Source organism: Lissotriton vulgaris, chromosome 5, assembly GCF_964263255.1.
Source record: "Lissotriton vulgaris chromosome 5, aLisVul1.2, whole genome shotgun sequence".
Taxonomy (NCBI): domain Eukaryota; kingdom Metazoa; phylum Chordata; class Amphibia; order Caudata; family Salamandridae; genus Lissotriton; species Lissotriton vulgaris.
This window is the reverse complement of record NC_141693.1, coordinates 250,809,196-250,831,862: the sequence shown is the minus strand read 5'-3', so window position 1 is coordinate 250,831,862 and position 22,667 is coordinate 250,809,196. Positions and strand designations below refer to the sequence as shown.

The following is a 22,667-nucleotide window of genomic DNA, read 5'->3' as shown; positions in this document are numbered from 1 at the left end:
ATATCTGTCCCTTCCATTTTTTGCGTGTTTTTTGTGTTTTGGATTCGGTTAGGTGGGACTCTTGTAGGAACACTATATGGGCTTTGCGCCTGAGAAGATACACATGTACACAATGTCGCTTCTGAATCACCCTCAACCCACATACATTCCATGTGATTAGGTTGTAAGACCCCAAAGTGGTAACTAATGTGGACATGCCATTGTATATAGGATGATGCTCCAGTGTGTATGGAGCCAATAGATCGAGATCGACCAGGAGTCCCATTCTCCATGAACATTAACAAAACATGGGTCAGCGCCCGAGCTACGCTGGGCCCAACAACACTTCACAATAAGTACATAACAGATAATGGTGCATATGGTTTTAGGGGGGCTGCCGTCATTGGTCATGGCTGTGTTTACCGTAAGGTCGGCTTCCTGGTGGCTCTACGCGACACAGCAGAGGGGGGTTGTAATTAGACATGTCAGAGACAGTATTTCTGCAGTAAATAGTCATACTTAAGCTAGAGCAGGAGTCCCTGCAAAACAAAGCCTAATTTGTCTGCAGATAGAGGCATTCTAATTATGCATAGCTAGCAACAATCCCAACCCTCTATATTGATATACGAGTTATAACATGATAACAATGTTCAAATGTAGGATTGCGAAAAAGGATACGATGGATGCCGGGAGTTGTAGTCTATGTTATCTGCATAAGCGCTTGCCTAACAGCAGTTCAAGAGGTATACCAAGCTCGTCGAGTGATCTCCTCAGCGTTCAATTATCAATTATGTCGTCTGCTGCCCTAGGAGTAATTGTGGGGAACAGAGTTATACTGTGCTCGGAATCCGAATTCAGGGTGCTGTCCTCCGAGTCTGTGGGGATTTTATTGGAGTTTTCACGAAAAGCCCTGGTGACAGCAAGAGCCCCCTCCTGGTCACAACGTTGTTGTTTACGCGATGGTCCTGTGCCACCCTTGCCCTGCTTGGAAGTCTGGGACCGGCGAGATCCCCGTTTCAGGAGTTTGCCGGAGCCCTGTGAGGAGAGATCCGAGTGGTTGAACTGTCTAGAACCAAGGCACATAACTTCGAGCCATTTTTCGGTGTCTGCGGGGCTCTTGAAGAAGTGAGTTTTTTTGTTGTAAATAACTTTCAGCCTGGCAGGGTACAGAAGTGCGTATTTGAGTTGCGCTTTCTGGAGTTTCTTTTTTACAGCTTGGTATTTATTTATTTATTTATTTACGTAATTTTTATAGCGCAACAAATACCCTGGGGTGTCTGTGGTAGGACGATCTCTGCCTCTGCACTATGAGGGTGTAATCGGGGTACAACGAATTTGGTGGTTTTCAAACTGAATCAGTGTTTTCTCCCTCGCTTTCTGTAACAACATATTGCGGTCCCTATAATTCCGGATTTTCACAATTAGTGGGCGAGGTGGTGCGCCTGGCTTTGGTGGTCTGTTTGGTATTCTATGGGATCCGTTCGACGCAGAAGTATGGGGAGAGTCCCTACGGCGCTATATGGTCCCTGAACCATGCCTCCATAAATTTTGCAGCCTTGGCACCCTCGCTGCGTTCTGGTAGGCCAATGACGCGGATGTTGTTGCGTCTATTTCTGCCCTCTGCATCTTCCACCCGATCTAGGAGGCCTATCATCTGTTGCTGTAGCTGTCGTAAAGTTGTGGAATTTGCTGTGACTCGAGGGACCAGATCCTTGAGGGATTGTCCGTGGTCCTTGACGGTGTCAGACAATTTTCCGTGGTCCACCCTGAGTAATGTAAGGCCTTTGGTGAGCGTGCCAATCTGTAGTTCGAGTGCTGCCCTGGAATCTTGGATTTCCTTGAGGATATGGCCCTTGGTGAGGAAGGCCGGCTGGAGAGCTCCGCCGTGGTGGAGGGGGTCCCGTTCCCTGTTGTCCATCTAGAGTCTTCAACCTGTTTCTGCCCATGATGCGGGTTCACCGTGCTGGCGTAGAGTGGTCTCTTTCAAGTGGGTGACTAGAAGAGTTGGTGGCTGAGCTCTGTGTGGTTGTAGGGGAAGGCCCCAACTATCCCTTGGTGGGCTGTATGCCACTGACAGAATTGCGCCGTCTGAAAAGTCAGTTGACTGGGAGGGTCACTTGGAGGAATCGGTGAAAGCACTCTCCTCGCAGATTTACCGGCAGAGTTGTCAGACAAAAGGACCGTACTATAGCTGGCAAGGTCATGCCAACCAGTGCAGGTCCTAGAGCCAGGTACATAGAGCTATTAGTTCTGGAAAAGGCTGCTTGTTGATGGCACTTATTAAGTTTATCTGGTCGTGCCCCATCCCACACGTTCACGGCACCGCAGAGCCTCCTCAGGTCGCTCCGGCCGGTATAATGGCCCCGTGTTGGCGATGCAGGCCCCACCTCGGGGTGAGCGCGTGAGCGACCGCGGCATTGACAAGGACAACGCAGGGCCTCCGCTGAGGTGTCCCTCGCCGCGGGGGGGAGAAGCCTTCAATAGTCGTGGGGTGAGATCAGGTAAATGCTACGTCACTCCGAAGGGGCCTCCGGTCCACGTTTAACTCCTCGGAGCTACCCCAGGCCCAGACTGCGAGGGAGGAACACAGCGGCATGCTTTGACAAGGAAAACGGGCATGGGGCAAAATGTCCGGGCCAATGCAGGCCGATGCAGGCATTGCAACTCACCGCCTATCTCCTGACGGGTCCTCCAGGTGCAATGGTGCGGTTCTCTCCGCTGTCGAGTGTTTCAGGGGCGGCACAGGTTTCAGGCCGCACGGCCAGCTGCAATTGCCTCGCGGGGGTCACCGTGCAGCATGCCTCCCCACCCATGGCTTTTCTAGGAGTTGAAGCGGGCCACACAGGGTATTTGGTGCTGTTTTGGGGCAAGGGGCATACAGCCATGAACAGTGCTCGGCCAGGGCCCACAGCACTTCGGATGTCTCTAATCTCCGAAGGCCCAGGCCTCCGCCCGTTCACAGAGGCAAGTAGGCCCGAGCTCCAAACCCTTCTGCGTCACTGTCAGGAGAGTCACTCAAGGCACACAGCAAGGCAGGGGACTCCAGCGCATCGATATTGGTATCCCCGGTCGTCTGATGGCCGGGGAAAGCGGCACAGAAGAAGTTAAGCCCCCCGAGGGACCCGAGCTCTACCAGGACTCGACCGCCTATCTTAGGTGGCTAGCCACGCCCCCCATTCACTGAGTGCTTACAAACCCTCACTGGATACTGCAAATAAATCACCTTGTCTACAAATTTGGTTATTATCCAATGAGAACATTTGTGCTGAAAGGGGTTCCTATCCTCAAATGGCCTCTCTTCCACTGAGGTTTTAGGCGAGCCAGGTGACAGGCACAGCCTTGGATACGTTGAGGGTTGACGAGGAATAGCCAGGACCATGGGGATCCCCTGGGATCTCTCTCCCACCACTGAGGAGGTGGATCTTCGAGCTTGGGTAAGTACAGCGTCTCATTTTCCATGGATGTCTACTGGACTTGCCATTAAGAGGGCCACTTGCGCCGGGATGCCCCCGGGTAAGCTGAGCGCATTATAAATTTCATATTATTATTATTATTATTTGTTTGGTCTGTTTCACCTCAGCAGTCATAGAGAGAGCCCTGATCGCTTATTTTCTACTAGCTTTAAAGTGATACGTAGAGTCCACAGGGGTCCCCACCGTCGCCATGTTTTCTGTTGTGTTGCTCGTGCAGGGTCTCAACCTGATATTTCTTTCTTGGTACGAAGGAGACACTAAAATGTATTGAAAGGCTGCAGCGGCCTCTGACTGCTCATCCTTGGGCACAATGTGTCAGAAGTCAAATTGTGGATGTCACAGCTCAATGCTGTTCAGAGCAAAGTCGGTTATTGTGGTAAACGTTTTACTTTCATTTCCAACAGCTTCCTGGAAAGATTGAAGCTTGTTGCAGAGACAATTATGAATATGTGCCTGGACTAGAAACCTGCGGTGGTATTAGATGCAGGGGGGCAGCTATCAAAATACTGAAGTCGTAACTATTGTCTGACATAAATATTATGTCCTAAATATTATTGACAACATATTGTCACACTGGGTGTTGATTTTCTACTTGTCACTCCTAAGTGGCTATATTTTTGTATGCAATGTTTAGGACACAGTATTATGTCAAACAATATTCTGACTACAGAGTTCTAGTACCACACCATGCAGACATCACACCATCAGCAAACAGGTGCATGATAGAGGCATGCACGGCTAAACTACGGAGCCTGAACCACGAATACGTCTTAACCACGCATTCCTTTACCCAGTGGTTGAAGTGGGCGGGATCGGCAGGGCACGGCGTGCCCCTACTTCTTAAATTCCAAAGATTCAGTTCCCCTACTTATTTATTTTGAAAATGCGTCCCAGGACGCAAGAAATCGCCATCGCCAATAAATAAAGCTGGGCGTTTTTATTTATTTATTTATAGAGTTTTATATAGCGTGAACATGACCCGAGGGTATCAGAGCGCTTCACAGTTACATGTTGTCAATTGTTTAGATTACAACGTGTATGTCAATACTAATATACATACAGTTCCGGTTTGTGCCTTTCTTATTAGTTTCATCAGCAACAGAATTAATATTGGTTAAATTTACAAATGAATATCAGTATTAATTTTACATAGGATCCGATGTGTACTTTCGTATCTTTTACAACATTACAAATAATATCCCAAAGTTGTAATCATGGATAGTCTAAGCAGTCTTTTGTAACTTTCGTCTTTAGTGTGAAGAGCAATCCATGTTTAGGGTAGGAATTTGCTCATTAGGAAGATTTTTGCTTCCCACTTGAAAGATGACGTGTTTGGAATTTTTCTAATATGTGGCAGGACTGAGTTCCAGATTCTGGGGGCCGCTCCGGAGAATGCTCTTTCATATGTTTTCTTCTTCTGAAAGATGGGAGGTTTCAGCAGCAGGTCTCTGGCATTCCGGGATTGTCTTCTTCCACCTGATAGGTCGATTTTCTTGGCTAAGAATGTTGGCTTTTGTAGTGGATCACTTTGTGGGTGATACATGCCAGTTTAAGTTGAATCCTGGCTTCATATGGAAGCCAGTTTAATGCCTTCAGATGTGGGGAAATGTGATCATATTTTCTTGATCCTGTAATGTGTCTTGCGGCCGCATTAAGACAGGCCTTTAGTGGTGCTGTGGAGATTTTTGGAAGACCTGTTAATGTTGTACATCCATCTTCAATCCTTGACATGATTAAGGACTGAACTGCCACTTTGAGGTCCGACGAAGTAATGAGTTGTTTCACTTTTCAGAGATAGTTCAGGAAACCTGGCATTTTTTGCCATTGAGTTGATGTGGGCTTTCATGTCTAGGTTCTTATCAAGTGTGATTCCTAGTGATTTGGCCGAGTCAACTAGGATAGGGGTGCAGTTTAGTGATGTGATCAGTTTGGTCCATTCCTTCACATCTGCAGAATTGTTTGGAGGGGATATTAATAGGAATTCAGTTTTTTGTGCATTCACTTTCAGATGATTGCTAGTTAGCCAATGTAATGACACTTTCAAGGCTTTATTCATTGTCTTGATCTCTTCTAGTGACAAGATCTTAATGTAGATCTGCGTACTTGTGATAGGAGATGTTTGCGTCCCTGAGAATTTCTATAAGGGGTTCGACATATACTTTGAATAGTGATGGGGATAATGTTGATCCTTGTGGAACTCCAATCGAGTTAGGACTAGGTTGGGATAATCTCTGGTTGACCAAGAATCTTTGTGTTCTATTCTGTAGGAAGGATTTAAACAATTTCAGTACAATTCCAGTTATCCCCATCCAGTTTTCAATCCGGGCTAGTAGTTTTTCATGATTTACCGTGCCAAACCCAGATGACAGGTGTAGAAGAACTAGTAGACATGTTTCATTGCGATCCAGGGCCTGTAGAGCATCATCCACTATATGTAATATCACTGTTTCTATACAGTGCCCATGTCTGGTCTTTTCCTTCTTGCCCAGAGAAGATAAAGCCTGTGTCCACTTGTTCTCTGCCGCTTCCGCTGCCCCCTCACTCTTTCCCTCTTCCCTCTCTTTCTGTCTAGCAGTTCCTCTCTGATTGAAAACCGTGACTTCAAGAAGGGGCTCTCACTCTCTTTCCTCTCCTTTCTTTTATTTGCTCCCCTGTGAAATGGATCCAAAAAAGAAAAACACTTTTTGCTGGAAGTGTGGTATTCTTTTGACATTTTAATTCCAATGTAAGTACCGGGAATAAAAGGTTAAAAATATGAAAAATAAATAAAGTAGGACAGAGTGGTAGCAAACTAGCCAGATTGATTTTATTCACATCCAAACACATTAGTGCTACTTTTACAAAGTTTGCTAGTGAAGCGCTATTTTCTTTCTTCTTGTATTCGTTTTCCCCGGGCTTGGAACTAGTGCACCAATCCTGGAAGTACTGCAATGCATGGATTGGAAAACAAAATGTGTACTGCGGCTCTGCGTTCAGGGATGTGGAGTAGAGAATGTTAGCTAAAGGTTCGAGGTGGAGATTGAAGAGGGTAGGGGATAGAGTGAAGCCTTGCGGCACACCGATGGAGATCGGGCATTGAGCAGACAGGTTGTTGTTGACAAGAAATCTCTGTGTGCGAATATGGAGGAAGCAACCAAACCATTTGATGACAGTACCTCCTAAGCCCATCCTGTGTTCGAGGCGTTCAAGGAGTTTCTCGTGGTTGACCATGTCGAATGCCGAGGAGAGATCCAGAAGGATCAGAAGACATGTTTTGCCTTGGTCAAGGGCTAGGAGAGCATCATCAACGATGTAAAGAATAGTAGTTTCAGTGTGGTGCCCAGGCCTGTTTCCAGATTGGATTTCGTCGAGTAGATTGAAATTGTATGGTTGCCATGTGACTCCTACACCTTGTATTTCTTAGTCTTATGTAACATTTTCTATACCGTTATTTACACACATATTGATTGTCTCTGTGTAATGTGTGTGATGTTAAGTGCTCTGGTACCCTACAATGGTATGAGTGGAGCTGTAAAATGTTGCAAAGAGTGTTCTTTTGGATAGAAATCAATTCTGATTATTAAAGAGAACCCCCAACCATGGTATTACGCTTTAAATTATGAGTTTGTGTTTCTCCAGACCAATCACTATTAAACTAGACAGCCTACTAGTATGGTTGTCATGTGACTCCAACACCTTGTAGCCTTGTAGCCTTTAGTCTTATGTAACATTTTCTATACAGTGATTTACACACATATTGATTGTGTAATGTGTGTGATGTAAAGTGCTCTGACACCCTACAATAGTATGAGTGGCATTGTAAATCATATTAAATGCAACTGAGAGAGAGTGTGGTTATGAAGACTTGAGGGGCACTGTTAAAAGGTGGTAGTGAGGGAAACCGTGGCGGAGATGGTCATGGGGGGCACCAACAAACATTAATGCATGGGGCGCCACCAGTGCTATGGCTGGCCCTGCCCTTGAGGCCAGTCTGCCTCACCCATAGGTAACTCCATTGGCCTTGTTTCAGCAGTAGTAGCTGCAACTCACCATGGATTGGCAACACAGGAGTTGCACTCACACCAAACTAAGTTTGCAAATTTTACAATCTCTCTGCTTCATTCACAAGCACTTTTAACATGTGCTGCCTGCTGTAAGGCCGCTGAAATTAATTATGCAGCAAAGGAGGACAAAATTATGCCGCAGTGTTGACAAAATTATGCATTAAAAAAAGGCTGAAGCGTGATGCAGTATATTTTCTGATATTTTATTATTTTGACATGTGCACCCACGCTAACCGTCTCTGGAAAGATTTTGCCTTGTTAGTAACAATGTAACATACAAATGTAGCAGTGAGAAAGGTGATCAGTCAACTTTTGCAATAGGCCATTGTTGGAACTGGGGTCACCAGTCCCCTAGAGTAGCATGGCACGAGCGGGTAGGCATCCGAAAGCTTATGTGTAAAGCGACCATACAGCACACGCAACCACTGAGACAGAAACATGAGCACGCAATTAGGGACGCCACTCCAGTGAGCTTGTGTAAAAACTCAAGTCAACTTTATTAAGATAGAGCAGGATCAGGGTATTAGGAATTCATCATAAAATTAGCTTCTTAGCTCTCTTTTCAGATACCTGTGTGTCAACACTTGGCATTAGACTTCCGTTGAATAAATATTAGATATTCCATAAATATTAAAGATTGGATAAATACATTTTTAGCAGAACACAAGCCTGACCTATGCCTTGCCCCTGGTCAGCACCTGCATCAGTTACATTAAGGAGACAATCAAAATGATAGGTCATCTTATTAGCCCTGTGGGCTTTTTACCCACCTGTCACCAAGCAAGGGTGAGTGTTTTACAACAGAAACATGTAACTAAATCACTGTAGGCTTCTAATAAATATAGCACTACGTGGAAGTAAACATTTCATTAGGAATAAACAACCTCGTGAGTAGGTATAACCATTTTAGGAATCACTCCTAGTAGGAATGAGCATTACGCAGGTAAACAGTTGAAGGAAAACTTTTCACTAGTTATGCATCAACCTTTTCAATCAATATGCATTTCACCATATTATGCATCAACACATTTCATTAGCGGCCAAGCATTTTCTTAGCAGTAACCTCTTTACCCTACAGATTAAATTATCATCTAAGAGGGCATCAGCAGACCCCTAACTAGGGTAGAATAACCATCCTACTAGGTACGAACTAACATCTCACCACCCCCCCTGACTAAACAGGCCATTAACACTCAGGCCGGAAGAACCATCCCCTAAGCGTAGGTAAAACATTTCCTTAGTCAGGAATAAACATTTCAGGGAATAGGAGTAACCCTTCCTCTGAAACAAAAATTGAGCTTTCGTTGCCATTCAACAACTTCCCTATTTCATTAGGTATACTCTTATTTGCAGGTGAGAATCAACATTCCATAGCCCACCTCTGCAAGAATTTCATTGGATTCATTTAGGCATGTTTCATGTAGAGCTACACCTAATTACCTGTAGGCATTCTGGGGGTGTAACATTGAACAGGAGCCACCCTATTTCATTAAAGGTAGAACATTCAATGCTCTCTTATGCACATTTCATTAGTGTATTACGCACATTTCTTTTAAATACAAAGCATTTCATTAAGCTACAAATACACTATGCGAAAGGGCCTACATTTCAATCATCCCAAACAAGCCATGCATAAGGCTTCAGTAATTGGCATTTAACAGTACCCCAGGCAGGGGTTAATTCTCACCAAATAATGCCCTCACGGTGTTTAGGGGTCCTGGCCCAGGTCAGGAGACTCTCCTGGGCTAATTAGGGCCAACATGGACCAGTCACCAGTTTTCCCCAGGGAGAGGCGAACTCGGGGCCTTCCGGGGCCTTCCGCCCTCCTCCCTGGGGGTTTGCTGACTCTTCGCCGTTAATCTGGGCCAACGGGGCCCAACAACAATCTTCCCCAGGGGAGGGGCGAACTCGAGGTCTCATGCGACCTTCGGCCCTCCTCCCCGGGGGTTACCTGCCTTCTTCGACCCTTCCCGGGCCCTTGCGTAGGCTTCTGGTGGGTTTGAGGGCTCTGGCTCCTCTTGGAGCCCTGGCGGCGCTGTCCGGGAAAGCGGGGTAGGGGGGGGGCTCTCACTCCTCCGTGAGCCCCTCCGATATGCCCCGCGCTTCAATGGAACCGGTCCCGGCTCCTCAGGCCTCGGGACCGATCAGGGACACCGCCATCAACAGCGGAAGCAGGATGGCCCCGGCCTCAGAACGCACCACTGGAGGCGGAGGGAAGGTGTGCCCGCGGCCGCCGATTGCAGCGCGGCCCGCGGGGGAACTGGAGGCGGGGCGCGGCCTCTGATGCGGCGCTCCCCCCTCGTCACGTGAGTAGGGTGGGCGGTGGCTTCAGGGCCTATGCGGCCTTCGGATGGGATGCGGCGGCCCTCTCCTGGCTCCGAGGGCCGCCGAGGACACTCCTCACTCTTCGGCTGGGCTGCGGCGGTGAGAGCGGCTCCAGGGTGAGCCGAGGAAAGGCATCTTCTCCGCCCACTCCTCCGGACGTGGTACGGCCCACATCACGTGGCGGCGGCCCTCTCCTCACACCGAGGGCCGCCGAGGGGGTCAGATGTCAGCACAAAGGCTCCCGCGATGTAGCGGTAGGTCAAGCAGCGCTTCTGGTCCCAGCGCTGAGGGGAGCAAGTACAGCACTCGGGGGCACAGCGCGCAGAGGCTTCGGCGCTTAGCAATCACGGCGCTAGGAAGGCCACATCAATTCTTAGCACCTGAAGGATGTAGCGCTCCTCAGGGCTCAGCCATTCTGGTAGTTTACAGCGCTGGGCAGTTTCAGCAATAGCGCTTAGGGCAGTGAGCTGGATACAGCGCTTCACAGCAGGTTCCACAGCAGGCATTCACCACAGCGCTGAGCAGGCACAAAAGTCTCCAGGACCACAGCGCTTCGCAAGGAGGCTAATCACAGCAGTCCAGGCACAGGTCACAGTGCTTTATAGGCACAGGCAATCTTTAGCGCTTTGTAAGGGTTCTGGCTAGGAATGCAGCAGGACAGCAGTCCCAATAATGATTCAGTTCAGCGCCTGGCAGTGCAGGTAGTTTAGTCAGGGAGAACTAAACACAGCTCAGGCAGAACATGTAGTTCAGTAGAACCAACAGGACAGACCACACGTCCGTGGCAAACCAAACAGATGAATCCCAGATGGTGTCAGGGGGCACAGGGAGCAACACCGCGCCAATACCTGGATGGTTCTTCAAATATCCTGTGGTGATTCAGTCTTCTCTTGGCGCTTTATGTTCCTTGCGCCTGGTTTCTTCTTAGCGCTTTATGTTTCTTGCGCCCTTGTAAGTTTCAGTTGGTTTCTTGTTTCCTTGAAGGGGGTTAAGTTGGTGGCTGGTGTTAGATCTCCTCAGCCAGTTCCCTTCAAGCAGACTGGGGGTTCCCCTTCCGCCGGGCCAGGTCAGAGGGGCAAATCCAGGATACCTCAACACTTGATAGGCAGCACCTAGGCCCTGTCTCTACCAGTGTCATAGGCCCCTGTCTAGGCCCCACCGCCTAAAGCTCCTGCATAGGTTCTCCCCCAGGTCTGCGCTCCCTCAGTCTCCTCAGAAAGGTTCCCTCCCTTTCCTTTTATAGTGCCAGTTGACAGTTGGTAATGGCAGTTGGTGTCACCTCACCTGTTCCAGAAGGTTCCAGGAGGTTCTAGGTGGTTCCACCATTCTACCTATGGGCAGGCTGGCAGGCTAAGATGGATACATTGCCTGAGGGTTCCAGCCAGCCCCTGGCTACTAGAATGCGCCAACGTAGACCACGCTGCAGCAGCAGAGGTCAGTGGCGGCCATGTTAGGGGTAGGAAGTACCTGTACTTTAACACTAGTTTTTCACTACACAGGCCCTTCTCCACCACACAAGGCCTACACACTGTTGTTTCAATAGGGGCATTCTAAATTAAAAGGGGATAAAAAGCGAAAAATTTCTGGGGAAAGGACCAAGTCTCACAGCCATCCACTCCGCAGCAACACACGTAATATTTTTTTATTAACTTTTGATATGTTTGAGCTACAAACAATTTAGCAGATCTTGCATTGTGAGGCAAATATGGCAACGTCATAATTATATAGAAAACATTTACAAACAAGGATATTTTGCCATTCATGTTTGAACTGATGTTGTGGAAAAAGGGAGGAGTGCTGATAACAGAAATTCCATGACTCGGAGACAAATGGCTTGTGCTTCCACATTTTGTCATATTTAGAACATTCCGTGATTAGAAGTATATCCCACTTTCTGAATGTATTTTAATGTCAATAACTCATTATAACCTTAAATAATCATGTGTATCAATTGGTTGATTAAACTGGGCAGTGTAATGCCAAATAAATACTAAAAATTGGGATAGTTGCGAATTCTGGCCACACCTCTGGCTCCGCCCACTGATCCAATCCTTGGGTTATTCCCGCCCTCTGATTCTCCGCCCACAGTTCCCCTACTTTTTTTCCGCCACTTCTACCACTGCCTTTACCACGCACATTTGTTGTAAAGGCATGAATGGTTAGGGGGCATGCGTGGTTAACTTTGCCACTATTTCAACTTGCCGTCCTAAGCCCTAAATTACGATCCCTGTACTTGCCCACCCACCTGAGTCCCAAAGCCTGCCCTGAAAACCACCCTTTACCCTCCCCCTGCCCTGAGACAGAAAACCTTGCCCCTTAACATACACTATGAGCTGCATTCTAGAGAAGGAGGGTGACAGGACATAGACTACAAATTCAGCCTTTTCAGGGTCCTTTAGACCATTGCTGCTCCCCATTTAATGCACACATTGAAAGTTGAATGTCACAGACTTTGCAAACAGACACCACCCCATTTGCGCAGCCGGTATTTCATCAACGGCTTGCGACCACAAACGTAGTGGTTGCAAACCCCAGACACAGTCTGGACAGAACAAGCTAGTAGGCACCTCTTTCCTGCCCACACTCCCATATGATTCAGAAGGACCTGCACTTTGGACATAATAAGTTGTAAAGTCAGTGGGAATGAAATTCTCCTTTTTAGGGCTCGCGCCTGCGTTGCAGTGCGCAGGCTTGCTCGCGCAGCGAGAGCCCTTTTGTATGGGTTTCGAAAGCAGACCACGTGCTCTTGCGTGTGATCAGGTTTTCGCCGTCAGGCATTGGCTTTCGCGTGTTTTAAAACCAAAAAAAAAGGCACACGATTGGGCAAGGACGGACGCATGTCCCGCCTTTGCAACACCCATTCCCGACGGTGGCTAGCACGCACAGCTGTGCTTGTTCGCCTCGCTGCCTCTGCTGCGCACCCTCCCCCGCTTCTCTGTGGTGCGTGCGCACCACTAGTTGCAATTCCAGGGGCCACCTCACACATTTATTATATGCAACAGTCGAAGAGGATCCTTCTGTAGTGCAGGACACACGCGCAAACACCATTTGCGAGCACATACACAGAGTAGGATTCCTTTATTCGGGGGTAAGCACTTTCCCATGCACCAGGGGTTAGTGGTTCTGTGAGGGCAAGCGCAGATTGTAGAACCACCCAAGTGGCATTTTATAAATTGCTACCACCCAGGGCCTTTCTCAAGGGGCTAGGAATGGGATGCGAATGCTCTTGGACTCCCTACTTCCCCTTGTGTGATGAACTCACTGCTTAAACCCATTGTAATGTTGGTGCATCCCTTAATTTGACTCTTCCACGTCGACTGAGGACCACATTGAATATCTAGCGCTATCAGTCCATTCCAATACTACTTTATCCTGCCCGCCTTTCCAACATTAAACCCTGTCATAAAAAAGATCCTTTGTTTAAAACGATACATTTGACCACAATTGAAAAAAGCATTTGCAATACGGGGGGGGGGAGGGTCTCTCAAAGGGGAGTGGTCGATGTAATTGAGGGCGTGGCTTAAACACATAAGCTGCATCCAGATATATAAAACAACAAGAAACATTACAACTACAGCAAGCCAGAACTATTGCCTTTGTCAATGGTTGTTAGTTATATAAGATAAATTAGCAACACCTATGGCTTCATTGTATATAATATTGAAAATGCGTTAGTTTTTGTGGGAGAGGTTGTGGCATTATGACTAAAGCTACTGACTCTGAAGCTGAGGAAGCAGCTTCGAGTCTTAACTTCCTCTCAATAACTTCTGATTCTAGTCAAATCACTCAAACACCCATAGTCTACCAACAAAAACATAAAATGAATATGTACCTGGTGCTCATGTAATGTGTCCTTCCACCAGTTTGCGCAATTTAAAACTGCAACAAAAGAAAGTGACGTGCTGCAGAGTTAAGATTCTTTTTCTCGCACCCTGAGGCTGAGGGCAAGAATGGAGGGCCCCATTAGCACCCGTCTCAGCACCTGCTTTTCAGAATTGCCGGTGCTAAGCACCGGCAGGACCCGGCCCACTTAAAGCCCTGTGTATAGTCACAAAGTAAAGTGTAGGGGCCTTCAAAATAAACGATTTTACTGTCTCATTAAAAGTACTGAGGCTTTGCTGAGGAGAGCAGTGAAGACAATGGAGACGTAATGTACACTAAAGGCAATGTCGCACTGAACTATGTTTTGTATTTGTTTTTTTTAATGCTGGTACTGTCCGAATTATGTTATTGCACCCTTTTTGAGAATTGCCAGTTGTCACTCTAAAATAAACAAAAAATGTGCTGCATTCAGAGCCACTCAACACATCTTTAACATCAGCTTTTTTACACAGGGACAAAATATTTAATCCTGACATGGATCTCCAAGTCAACGGGCATTCCCTTGTCCCTGTACTTCCCTACCTGCTCCCAATAACAAAGGCAAACAGTGTTGGCCAGATAGAATCATATCACAACAAGCCGCTAGGTGTCACTGCTGTGCTTGGGCCAGTGCATTTGTTAGACTCCGTCCTCATCTTCCAAGTATTGTAAAGATCAGATCAGCGCTTTGACTCTTCTCTTCTGTCCTTCAGTGCAGTGTGATACGCAGCACTCTACCCAGTACCTGGTGACATTGCATATGTTATTATTTTATAAAGCGCACAATGTTGTGGTTGAGCGGCTTTAAGTGCTTTTGAATTAGATACAGAACAGAAATGCAAAATAACGGTTCAAGATCACATTACTTCCGTTAAGAGAGCAAGCGAAGATTAGACGCCGGTTATCAGCCTGTTGCCACCTTTAGGGTATTTTTTCCATGTGGGTTTCTATGTTTTTTGGTACAGCGTACTTCATTTACTACCCATATTTCTATGTTACGAAGGGCCAGACAAGTAGCTATTTTGCTTGTATTTTGTTTCACCTGCCTTAAGCAACACTTCATACTTTGTTTGTTTCCTCGTTAGAATCTGCTGTCTGGCTCCTGAGGCCAGCATTCCAAACTTTTATTCCATGTTAGTGGTAGGATTATGCTTAATCTGTGTTAAATTCTAGCCGCATGTAGGTTATGATATGTCTTTGTGGTTTGCTGTATAGGATTTCTAGCTTATGTTAAGGTGTTTGAAGTTTTGAAGTTTTATTACTTTAGCACAGTTACTTAAAACCATTGCTATAAAAGTCAGCATTAACACATTTATCGTATTAAAAAGGACAAAGCTGAAAAACAACACTCCAAGCTTAATAACCGTTACACTTATAAAGGAAACAGTCTTGTAATTACCAAAATAAACATATTATTGTGCTAGACCTAAAATAAAAGATGAAAAAATGACAAAGGATACTAAACCGAGGGACAGAAGAAGTCTGTAATGAGTTTTTGAGGGGGAGGGGGTGGGAACACAGGAATCAAAGAAGGTAAAAAAAGATTGTCCAAAAATCTCACAAATTTTCCAGACCTTGCAAGTACTTGAGTGTCTGTGGACGTGAAGCACAGGGCCGATGCATCCCAGCATGTCCTGATGCCCCATTTTAAATACAAAGGTTTTAAGAGAGACCTTCTAGGGGCAGCCAGGGCGTGGCAGCAGCACAAGAGATGCAGCCATGATTCAGAATGGTAGTTGCACAGTCTGCAAGCCCCCCCTCACTTGTTGGGGCCCATCTGTTAAAGGCTGTTGAACGCAGGCCTAGAAGTCTCATAAACATTATGTTCTTCCGTGCCGCTGCATTTAAATTTTCCTGGAGATAAGATTGCAGTTTCCTGGGAAGGTACGAGGAGTTCAAGGGAAGCAAAATGGTAGATGTTTTTACAGTCTGAAGGTCCATACGATGGGAGATTAGTTTAACCTGCTTATTGATAAGTTTTTTTCCAGACTGAGTATGGAATGCTGTCTGAGAGAAGAGATACATTGTCAATCTCTAGCACCGTTATGGCCTTTACACTCTGAGTGTTAAGGTGTGATGCTGTACATACAGTGTCGGGCTTCACTCTACACATACAGGTGTAGTGCAGCACTGAGGTTATGGGTACTGTATGCAACAGGTGTCAGACTGTGTATACATACAATAATCGGGCTGTTCTTGCAGGTATAGGGCTGCTGTTCTAGACGGCGTGGAGTCAGTTTGTGCCAGTGTGGGGCTGTACATGGAGGTGTATGTGTGAACCTACAGGTGCTGGACTACCGGTGTCTGGCTACACAGATGTCAAGCAGGACATGCATTTTCATGGTATTGTATGCCGTCACACAACAGCACATGTAGTAGTCAGGCTGCACATGCAGGGGTGTGTGCTGGCTATACAGATACAAGTGTCTGTGCAGTTTTCATGCTGGTGTGTTTGCGTGTGTGGGCGTCTGGCAACACATGTGATTGTTCAGAAGGGCATGCTGCTGTCAAGCTGTACATTCAGAGCTTGCGCTGCACATGCAGGTATGAGCTGTCTGTTCAGGAGTCTGACCACACCAGCAGATGTTCTACAATATATGCATTTGCATGGCACCACATGCAGTTATTTGACAGCACACTGAGTTGTTGGGCTGGACACACTTGGGTGTGTGCTACATGTGTAGTTACAGCTGTTTGTGCAGCTGCCGAGCTGTATTTGCATACATAGATGTTTGGCATTAGATGCAGATGTATGGCAAAGCTTGCTGTTGTTCACGACATGCAGCTGTCAGTCTGCTTGTGCAGAAATCAGGCTGCATGTGCAGGTACAGCTGTCTTTGCAGGTGTCTGGCTGCATTTGCAGGTCTCTGATGCATGATGAAGTTGTCTTGCAATGTATGTGATATTTCAGAAGGACATGCAACTGTCCAACTGCACATGCAGAGGTCGGGTTGCATATGCAGGCACTGGGCTCTCTGTGGAGGTGTCTAGTTCTTAGGATGAGCCTGGGCAGCGCATGCGCTGCTCTGGGAGGCATCCTGTATTCATGTAGGGGCGTGAAGCTCCGCCCACTCTCTGCCCATATTTTTCATTGGCTTGTGTGATTGTTCACTGTAAACATTGGCTGTTTATTGGTCAATAGGCTAAGTAGTCCCTCCTTAGTACCGTCTTGTCTAATTTTGTAACCTCCCATGGCGACACCCCCTTTTACTTGTGTTGTTACTAGGTAGACTTTAATTACAGCCTTCGAGCACTATTTTCTCAAATAGCTTTTTTCTGACTGCTGGTGCAGACATGACATGCTCTCTTCTAACGCTTTAAAAAGGTCTCGCATTTGCGAGGATTTAAGCTATTGACATTGTAAATGACAATGCCTTTGTTTTATCTGTTTTAAAAACAACACATAAATAAAAGGCATTGTCATTTTACAATGCCAATAGCTCAAACTCTCGTAAATGCGAGACCTATTGCATTGCAAATGCTTGTTGTTCATTGTAATTGTGGTTCTTGGATGCCAAAAGCCGGTAATGTTGAATACCAGAGGCTTTGCAAGTGAAAAAGCTTTGCTATATATGACCCTCCTTGATTATCGCTCTAGTCTATTGTTTAAGGTTTGTCAGAATTACAGTTTCTCCTTTTTGCTGTTATAAAGTAGACTTCTGACATCTTGTGTTTTTTTTTTTAATCTCAGGTTATGCGTTGAGAATGCTGGTGCTCGCGCCCCACGCAGTCTTCCAGGTCACAGTGCTGCTTGTGCCTTTGCTGAAGACCTTTCACCCCGTGTCTTCGCTTGAGGCCGGGGTCAAATCCAGAAGGATACCAGATGCCTCGATCTATGAGGCGCAGAACCAGGAGCTGTGGGGGCAGCCGGCCCGCGAGGGGCGACACCGCAAACATGGAGTGACCAGAGCCCGTGGGCCCTCTCGAGGCAGAGGGTCCCAAGACACACCCTCCAGAGCCCGAGGATCTGGGGAGATCCCCCGAATGGGGAGCACCTGGGGAGAGGAAGAGAGCCCCGCCCCGCTGAGGCAGAACAAGGGAGTGTTTTTGGGCTTTGAGTATCCATACGGTGAAAAGGAGAACCAATCGCCGGGTTCTGGGCCCAAAGGGAAGAAACTGAACCGAGAGCAGAAACGGCAAAACCGCCAGGAGCGCCTGAAGCAGCAGGGAGGTGCGTCCTTGATTCTGATTGGATGGGTGAAGGAGCGGAGCTGGAAACTTTCCTGGTTGAGAGCGGTTAATTTCAGTGTCAGAGAGTCAACATAAATATAAACCCCTGGCACACGCTAAATCATATCACAATTATTGAACACAATTAGTGCACAAAAGTTCTTTTCATAGTCTTTATTTTCTTAACTCTTTTGCCATCCAACACGTGTTTCGACATATAGGGAGTTCCCCACGACTTCTTCAGGGCTAAAAGATATAATAACCACATGGTTGCAGTGTGCAGACAACACATCACGCAATAAAACCCCAGTAATTATGGTGCTACATTGTTCTGAATACGGAATATGAAGAACTGGGTGTCTAGCAGGTTAAAAAAACCATGCACAATAATTTAGACCACCATTCCGATCCATGTCGTATGCATTTAAACTAATATACCACATTAACACAAACAGTTTATATCTTTAAAATAAAGATCTTAAAACGTGGGACGTGGTGCAATCCTGGGAATAATTTAAAGTGCATTTTCTCTGTCAGAAATTAATATGCCATCAAGCCTATGTGTTGTTGTCAAAGCCCTATGCAAGAGATACTGCCCTCGTAAACAGAGAGCACATACCTGTCATCATTTATGCCAACTGGCAAGTCCAACCTGTAGCAAAATGATAAAAGAAAAAAGCTCTACCAATTGATGTGCTGGTTAAAGTTGCAAGGGTCCCAATAATCCACATAAAAACACCTCCTATGTCAAAACCGGTTTTAATTCCGTCCTGGCAATCCAATCTGTGTTTTCACAGTTTAACAAATCTCGGTATTAACAGTAAAGTGTATCAATGAACAAGGTTATATAGAGCCAATCGTGATATAATTACCTTAAAATTGACTTGTATGTCCAAATCAAATATTCTCACCCGTGTCGTATGTAACTTCATATCCTCTACATATTAATCCATCACTTCATATATCAGGTCCATTACCCCTCCAGACAAATTAAAAAGTCCTTCAATACCTATGAGTATAAACACCAATCACTGTCTTTATAATTCTATACAGTCCAGATACCTTGCTGCTCCATTAGTATAAACCAGGAAACCAACCTGAAAGCGAATATGCTACAGAAATTCATCCAGCGTCTGTCAGCCATGCCATCTGTGTTCACTCTTGTGGAAACAATACCTTTGACCCCTCTGGGATTTAATTGGACCTGCCGGACCATACGACTCCAGCACACCCTATCAGTTCCAATTCTTAACCATAATCAGTTGCCATATTGGAAAGGCATATGTATATCCTTCCCCCAGCCAATACTCATAGTCTAGCTACTGTGGGTATCAAAATTAAATCAGTGGCCCAGGTGTCACAGCTGATAAAAACATTCTGTCAATACCCGACCTCTCTGGTGGGAAAATTCATAATTCTTGTTTGCTGGAAATGTGGGACTTCAATCGCTACCCAAGGTGTGTTTGCTGCATATATCCGGCTGAATCAATCACGTTTCAATGTAACACTTCTCCCTTACGGATAATGCGTATTAAGGCTGTTGAGCAAGGCCTTAACATCGATCCTGAACTACAATACTTTCTAGGAGATTAGGTTACACAAATATGAATAGATTTTGTCATTGGTCCTTATAAATGATGTGTGAGGATATACTGAAACGTAGATGTAATTGATGCTTTACATGTCAATGGTATGAAAATACATTAGTACTTGTGATCCATGACCGTCCCAAAAGCAACAACATTTGTGAACATTGCTAAGAAGAACTTCATGTAAAGTATTTTGCAGGTTTGTTGTATTATATTTTTTCATCTTATGTGAACAAATGACTTAATAGCCATGGGAGAATTGTGAGATCTGGACGAGAGACGTGATGCCTTCTGGTAAGAAAAAGGTGTCCAGATGAAAGTTAGTTTATATCTGAACGAGCAATAGTGTTCCCATTTGTATTCAAAGTACACATTGATTGGTTCCTGTACCTGGGACTAAATGATTGTATATAGAGCTGGGTGGGAATAAATGGAGGATAGTTGTGTTCTAAGTATACATTGGAGTAATGAATGGAGGTCCGTAGGGGAGGCATGGTATATTGAAACGTGATTGATTCAGCCGGATATATGAGCAAACACACCTTGGGTAGCGATTACAGTCCCACATTTCCAGCAAAAACGTTTAATGAATTTTCCCACTAGAGAGTTTGGTTATTGATAGAATGTTTTTATGAGCTGTGATACCTGGGGAACGGATTTAATTTTGATATCCACACTAGCTACACTATGAGTATTGGCTGGGGGAAGGATATACAGGTGCCTTTCCAAGGTGCCAACTCATTATGGTTAAGAATTGAAACTGATGGGAAGCGCTTGAGGCCGGCAGGTCTAGTTAATTCCCGGAGTGGTCCAAGGTATTGTTTCTGCGAGAGTGAACACAGACGGTGCGGCTGACGGACGCCGGAAGAATTTCTGTAGCGTACTCATTTTCAGGTTGGTTTCCTGGTTTGTACTAATGGAACAGCAAGGTATCTGGAATGTATAGAAATATAAAGATAGTGACGGGTGTTTCTACTAATAGGTATTAAAGGACTTTTGAATTTATCTGGAGGGGTATTGGACCTGATATATAAATTGATGAATTAAGAATTAGAGGATATGAAGTTACATACGACACGGGTGAGAATGTTTGATTTGTACATGGAAGTGACTTTTAAGATAGTTATATTACGATTGGTTCTATATAATCTCTTTCATTTTACACTTTACTGTTAACACACAGATTCATTAAACTGTGAAAACACTGATTGGATTGCTGGGACGGGATTAAAAATGGTTTTGAGGTAGGAGGTGTTCTTAAGTGGATTATTGGGACCCTTGCAAAGTCAAACAGCATGTCAATTGGTAGAGCTTTTTTCTTTTATCATTTTACTAAAGGTTGGATTTGTCATTTGGCATAAAGGAAGACAGGTATGTGCTCTTTAGTTACGATGGTAGTAGCTTTTGCGTGGGGCTTTGACAACCACACATAGTCTTGATGGCAAAATCATTTCTGACAGAGAAAGTGCACTTCAAATTATTCCCAGAATTGCACCGCATCCCGTATTTTAAAATCTTTATTTTAAAGATTTCAATTTTATGTGTCAATGTGGTATATTGGTTTAGATACATACAACATAGATCGGAATGGTGGTATACACTTTTGTGCATGGGTTTCCACCTGCTAGACACCCCGTTCGTCATATTCTGTACTCAGAATGATGTAGCACCATAATCACGGGGGTTTTGTTATGTGATATGTTATCTGCAAAATGCAAACAAGTGTTTATTATATCTTTTTAGCCCTGAGGAAGTTGTGGGGAACTCCCTATATGACGAAACACGTGTTGGCTGGGCAAAAGAAGTTAAGAAAATAAAGACAATCAAATGAACCTTTGTGCACTAATTATTTGCATTAATTGTGATATGATTTTGCTTGTGCTCGGGTTTATGTTTATATAATCATAGGGACCTTAGTGATTTAATTTTGAGGGGGCAGGGTGATCCCTCCGTTCCTTTGAAGCACTGTGACATACATTATGGTCTTTCTTATTAGCACGTGAACTGTGAGCGCCACAACTAACCCGGTGTGTATTCACCCCATTTTACTTAGTTTCAGAGAGTCTGCAGGTGAAGTTCGGAGAGCTGTCAACATCCCCCCTTTAGGGAGCAGTACAATGAAAGGTCCACCCTCCCTTCTCTGGAATCTGTTTATATGCTAACACCACAGATTGAAGCGAGTCACACATCTGAGGTTCTGGCACTCTTTGTAAATTGTTAAATTGTTTCAGTAATTCCAAAATGATCTCTTTACTGATTTGCACAGTCCTGGTAGTTTTCCATTTCAATTAAGACATGCCTTTTAATTTGACATGTGCATTTAATAGTGTTTTTAATGCATTTGGGGCCAGGCATACACTTTTTATATCGGCCGTGACTGTGAATTCCATTTTGCTCTTGAAAATATTGGGACGTTCGTATTTCCACGCGCGGAAGTCTTTTCACCTCTCCTCCCCTTTGTTTATGGGATGTGCTCTGTTCTTTTCCTACTCTGGAAATTGATTTGCTTTTGTCTTTAACAGAAGCAAAGCTTCGACCTTTTCAAGGGTTTGAGGGGTCGGAGGTGAATTTCTCATGAGGTGGCGCCCTTTGTTTATGGGATGTGCTCTGTTCCTTTCCTACTCTGGAAATTATTTGCTTTTGTCTTTACCAGAAGCAAAGCTTCGACCTTTTCAAGGGTTTGAGGGGTCGGAGGTGAATTTCTCATGAGGTGGCGCCATATGCTGGAATTCCCTCAAACTATGTCTCCGGACATTGTTTTTATTTTCAATGCGATGATCATGTTACCAGAGAGGGGCCGCACATGAAGTTTGTGATCCGGGCTCTGACAAACCCTTCTGACAGGGCTGCTGTAACCCCATAGGGTGATTGAAGACTAGTGTTGAATTATCAAGGTGCCTAGTACTAGTTCAGGTGATGCTGCAGCTGAACCCTGCTGTAGATTGTCTGCAATGTCACTTCTGCTACGCCAGAGATAGTGGCCAATCCACAGCCGTGTTGGTGATACTAAATGTCACGATGGATTTAATTTCTAGTTCAGGAACTTTTGTAGTTTTAAGCAATTTAGAAATTTTGATCCAGCATTTCCATATTAACACTGATTGAATGTGAAGCAGTAAGCTGGCATGAACTTTAGCTGAGAAGAGAATGTAACACTGGCTAACACAACACTAGCATAGGAGATTGTACTAGGTCTGACTTGCTGTGATCTTATATCACATACAGTG

At 45.3% G+C, this 22,667-nt stretch overlaps 1 protein-coding gene across 1 annotated transcript in view; it reads left to right on the top strand.

Annotated features, from left to right (window-relative positions):
• The window catches only part of DRAXIN (dorsal inhibitory axon guidance protein), a 189,132-nt gene that overhangs the window by 88,275 nt on the left and 78,190 nt on the right, over positions 1-22,667 (top strand). The window contains exon 2 of the mRNA XM_086920039.1: positions 17,373-17,852. Within this exon, the coding sequence (XP_086776165.1) occupies positions 17,387-17,852 (466 nt within the window). The 5' untranslated portion in view covers positions 17,373-17,386. The remainder of the gene's footprint in view (positions 1-17,372; positions 17,853-22,667) is intronic.